Below are 5170 nucleotides of genomic sequence, written 5' to 3'. Positions count from 1 at the left end.
TTGACAGTTAAAGTTGTTGTCTTTAATGAAATGACTTTGGAAATAGTATCAATTTCCATGACACCAACATTTTGGGAGTCCCATAAAATATGTAGTATTACATTCCAATGCCAATAGTACAGGCAGATCTCCTTTTACATGGCAAATAGGATCAAGAATGCAACCATCAGACAGAAGAGACCCATAGCTTCAGACAGGGCGAATCCCAGGATAGCGTATGAGAACAGCTGCTGCTTCAGAGAAGGGTTTCTAGAAGAAAGTGAAGGCATAAGACCTTTTTATCTTCACCAAATTCATACACAGGCTGATGCATCTGAGAGATTCAGGATCTCATGCCACAGGTGCCCTAACAACAAAATCCAACAAACCCAAGCAGTAGTAGTCTTTGGCAGAGATTTCAAAGACAAAGGATTTAGTTAAGACTGAGCTCAGGTTATGCTGATTGCATTTAAGAACTCACAAAAAGCTTTTTAGTGTTGTTCTGTAACTACACCTGTATGTCCTTTTGGACACAGTTTTTTCATACTCATGTATAAAGTGTTAGCATAATGTTTTATAAATGTATTACACACCTGTGGCATTAGAACAGTATTCCAAAGAAGCTTCTAACTACAGAATTTCTAGTTGTTGTTAAATGCAAAAATTGAAACATCTAGAGTAAAGAAACAAGCATGCAGCAGTTTGTTACAAATACACTATTAACCATTCCTCCAGTAGGTAGCAGAAATAAAAAATAAAAATCAACATAACACTACAAAATATATGAAATGATTCCTTGCACATGTTGACGTTAAAAAAAGCAGTCAAGTTCAAAAAAAAAATGAGACAGTAATTTTGCAATGAAACACTTCTGTTTCTTCTGCACTGCAAAGTGGATGTCCCTGTCTTCAGTATGGCTAAGAAATCTTTGGAACTCAATGAAATCTTAACTGGCTCAGAGTAATGACAAACATGATATACATACAAAAGACTTACTGATGGCATCAGTCCTGCTTTTCAGTGATACCGTGTGAACTCTAAGGACTGCAGGAACAATGTAAGCTCTACACAGTAGAGCTGTGTAACCAGTTTCAGTTCATCCCCCTACTATTGATTTCTGCCCCCCTTACTCCTTCAGATTCCTAAAGTGAATAATTAATCATTCAGAGTAATTTTATACTCAGCAATGTAAAATGGAATGCATTGAAAAAGCATTCATTGAAAAAAGCAAAGAAAATCTTACTACATGCTAACAGTTCAAATACAGTTCCTCTCACAGGATTAAAGACTCATGATAGATTTTGAATTATGTTCTGAAACTGAACATTGGAAACATTAACTGTTTAATTACCTTCTGTACAGAGTTTTGAACTCAGAGAGTCCCATGCTACCGAATATACTACAGCTTCATATTACCCTACTCAACCCTATTTCATAACACTTTACTGAAGGAATTTACAACAGCTTTCCAATGCCTACCGCAGCTCAGGTAGCTTATCTGGAAGTGCTGTGTCAAGATATATTTGCATGCAACTCAAGACTTTCAGAAGACAGACATTACCTGGCATAACCAATGATTAGACTACCGAAGACCGTTCCAATACCAGCACCAGAACCAGCCACACCTACTGTGGCAGCCCCAGCACCAATAAATTTGGCAGCAGTGTCAATGTCTCTGTTGATAGCACTAGTCTGGAATTCTCTAAGTGCTAGTCGGGAGACAGCATTTTGGGCCCCATAAAGTGTTGAGTTACCCTAAGAAAACAAAACAATGGAAAAAAGCATTATATTTGGATACAGATCATTTTCTTTGACCACTTTGATACATTCTTCTGTATTAGATCCAATGTCTGATTACTCTTACAAGTGTTGAGTCTATATCTAAGAGTCAACAGTTCAGAATGTTGCAATTCCACCTGAAAACAGTCAATGCTAAAGGTAAAAGATTTTGCTCAGGGAAAACAGCAAGACAACAAGTATTATAAGAGATTCCATTTAAAGCCAGTGTCACAGTGCAGCTATTTGTGTTAGTAGGTGTGAAGTCTAGATTGAGGACATTTAGGCTCACCAGGTAATTTAGGAAGATACAGAATTTTGTTTATAAGGTACCTCTCCAGTCCCGACCTCTGGCCTAGAAAACACAGATGCCGAAATTGGTCTGTACAAGACTCTTGATCCAGCACGGATCTGCAAGAGGAAGAAAAGAGTTATGAAAAGAAAGAGACATTTGGTTACAGCAGGTTCTATGCAGTATTTTTTTGTAAGATTAAGAGCCTATTATCTACTAAGACTCTTGTCCTACCTAAAAGACAGCAACCACTGCATATCTGGATATACAGCAGAAGATAGAGAAGCTGGCGCTTCCATGACGTTTGATGGCTTTCAGAAGACATTACTGGGACTAGCCAGATCACTCAGGGAATCCATACAAGTGTTATACAGCCCGAAGAAAAAAATATCCAGTAGAACAGCAACAAATAAAAATCCTAGGTAGCCCAGGAGACATCAACATACATTTTGCACTGAAAATATACAAGGAGCCAGAAAGCATTTTAAGGCTGCTAAACACAGGCGTTAAACACAGCAGGGCAGCAATGAATGAACCTCCCCGCAGCGGCCTCGCATGTCCTTGGGCCCGCAGCCCGCTAAGGTCACGGCGGCTCCGCGCCGCGCTGCCGCTGCGGGGGCCCGAGCCAGGGCCGCCCCGCGGGCGGGGGCACCTTGGGCGGCGGGAGGACCCTGCAAGGGCGCAACGCGACGGCCCAGCCCGCGCTTGACCTATAGCGCGGCGCGCAGCGGGCCCGGGGCGCCCTCCGCGCCGCCCGGAGGCCCCTGGCCCCGGCGGAGGCTCCGCGCCCGCCACGGGGGTCGCCTTAGACACGCAGGGTCGGGGCCGCTAGCACTCACTCACCAGGGCGGGCGAGGCGGCGAGCTTGGCGCAGGCAAACATGGCGGCAGCGGCGGCGTCCCCGGGGCACGATCCGGCGTCTCTGCGGAGAGAGCGAGAGGGTGAGGGCGGCGGGAGAGTGGGCGGCAGCCGCGATGGGGACGGATGGCGCCGGGGGCCGATGGCGCCTCCGCTCTCCGCGCGCCGCTCACCTCAGAGCCGAGCGGCCAGCGCGTCTCTGCGCACGCGCGGCGGATGCGACGCGGGGCGGGAGGCGGGAAGCGGCGCCAAGGTCACTTTGTAGCAACTTTATTGGCAGCGTGGGAGGCGGACAGCTACGCGTGACGTCAGCGCGGCGGGCGAGCGCGCAGCCGCAGTCGCGCCAGCCCGCCCCGCTGCAGCCGTGGGTGCGACCGTTAGGGCCGTTAAGCAGAGCTGCGCAGCGTGCGGACTGTTGTGAGGGGCGTGGGGCTCGGCGAGGTCCGAGAGGCTGCTGCCCTCCCCGACCTGCTCAGAGCTCCCGTCTCTTTAGCCGGAGAAGAGCAAAACAAGATGAGAGCGCGATGTGGGGAGGCAGCAGTGTGCAGTTAGCACGACTCATTAGGCGCTAAGGAGTTTATCTATACCACGGTGAAGAAAGGGAAAACAAAAAACAGCATTTGAGAAAACTAATGCCTGTTTGGATTCTTGCTTCCATCAGCGTAGAGGACACTGAGATACTGCAGGAAAACATTCAGGATCCTCAGATCCCACTTGGATGGGGTTTCAAGGCAGAATAAGAGGGCGCATGCAAGGATGCCCAAGGGCACAGCAGCACTGAACAGAGGATCTCTGCTGCTTGATTTGTCAGAGGTACATGATGAGCATGTTCACACACAAAAAGTCCTGTTCGTGTTAACTTGATGAGACCAGGATTATCATTATTGAGCTGAGTTCCAGAGACTTCAACTTTTAGGATCTCTTTTATGCTTGCTACTCAGTTTGGGGTATAATTGTATTAATGGTCCACTGTGGTAACATTGGTGCCAAGTAGGAAAAATACAGAAGAATTTGCATTTTAGGTAGAACCCTGGGAAGTGTATTTTTAATCAGTGGTATTTCTTTTTATACGATACAATCTGTGTTATAAAAATGAACTAAAATTCAAAAGTAGTGTGCTATAAACTAGTTCAGAATTAAATAGTAAGAGAATACGTGCACTACACTTAGGCATGAGTACGTAACATACTGTCTCGTGTCTTAAGAGTAAGTTGCTGGTTTCCTGCAAACTTTCACGGACTGCTTATGTTGCTGTCACAGATTAAACCACAAGCGCTATGCAGAGGAGACACACTCCATATCATCAACTTGAACACCAACCAAGAAACATGATCAATGTGCACATTCAACAGCTACATACTAATGTTAAGGATAATTTGCTTACCTGTCCTGCACTGGACTGCTTTACTTCTGATTCTTAGGTGCAACAGTTATAAGTCGTACTCAAATGCAGGTCCTAGGTGAGATGCAAAAGTGCAATCCCAATATTCCAACATCCTGCTCTGCCTCAAACCCAAGCAAGCATGGTTTAACTCATGGATATTCTAAGATGGAGCAGCAAGAATGAGTTCATGAAGAGCTTATGTTACCTACTTTTCTGTTATATTTTCACAATCTTACACCCATGTTTGGGAACTGAAGTAAACGGTGAGATCTGCAGTGCCTCTCATGATGCTTCCACAGGCAAACACTGAGAAAGAGGTAAATATCAGTGGCAAAACCCTTTCTGATTAGTTAGAATTGAATTAGTTTCAATTTTCTTTTAATTTAAATCTACATAGCATTCTCCTAACTATGATTTCCAGTATCACCAGTCAGAATAAAGCAAATGTGCATGTTGTATTGGTGGAATTACTTAAATGTAACTTGCAGTACCTTACAGTAAAGGATACAATTTATGGAGCACTTTGCTTAGGAAGTGTAGCAGTGAATAGGCCCTTTGCAACAAATTCACTTGTTCATGGAAAAGGCAAACTGGATGCAGTGGGATTAGAGACATGTTTTCTTCTTAGGGACCTAGTGGTCTAGACAGACCTCCAGGTGTGAAATTGACCTTCCTGCGGCTCTCCTGAACAGAAGAGAAAGTGCATGTTATGGTCATGTATTGGCACAGCACAAGCACAAAGGGTTAAATGCAGCCATCTTCTATTACTCTTATTTAACTGCAACTTAATTTGAATTAGATGATTAGAACAGTAATTGAATATGGAACTTCAATGCTAAACGTTATTAATTATTGTCTTCCCTGGATACATAATTTTAAAA

General features: G+C 44.5%; 1 protein-coding gene across 1 annotated transcript; it reads right to left on the bottom strand.

Annotated features, from left to right (window-relative positions):
- Positions 1–3213, bottom strand: ATP5MC3 (ATP synthase membrane subunit c locus 3). The gene is made up of 5 exons (XM_088527025.1): positions 3079–3213; positions 2891–2969; positions 2089–2166; positions 1541–1734; positions 1–249 (listed from the first exon to the last, which is right to left on the bottom strand). Exons 2-5 carry the CDS (start codon positions 2927–2929, stop codon positions 135–137), a joined length of 426 nt encoding a protein of 141 aa, XP_088383151.1. The 5' UTR covers positions 2930–2969; positions 3079–3213; the 3' UTR covers positions 1–134.
- Positions 3214–5170: the final 1957 nt, after the last annotated feature.

Source organism: Tinamus guttatus, unplaced genomic scaffold (assembly GCF_059628265.1).
Source record: "Tinamus guttatus ecotype Peru unplaced genomic scaffold, ASM5962826v1 Tinamus_guttatus_pri_ptg000260l, whole genome shotgun sequence".
NCBI lineage: Eukaryota > Metazoa > Chordata > Aves > Tinamiformes > Tinamidae > Tinamus > Tinamus guttatus.
The sequence above is the reverse complement of the archived record's forward strand: the minus strand, read 5'-3'. Positions and strand labels throughout refer to the sequence as shown.

Coding starts and splice junctions, on each gene's coding strand:
- ATP5MC3 (XM_088527025.1), bottom strand. CDS start 2,929: ATGTTTGCCTGCGCCAAGCTCGCCGCCTCGCCCGCCCTG. Junction 1,735..2,088: donor CAGAGGTCGGGACTGGAGAG/GTACCTTATAAA, acceptor TTGTTTTCTTAG/GGTAACTCAACACTTTATGG. Junction 250..1,540: donor CTAATCATTGGTTATGCCAG/GTAATGTCTGTC, acceptor ACTTTCTTCTAG/AAACCCTTCTCTGAAGCAGC.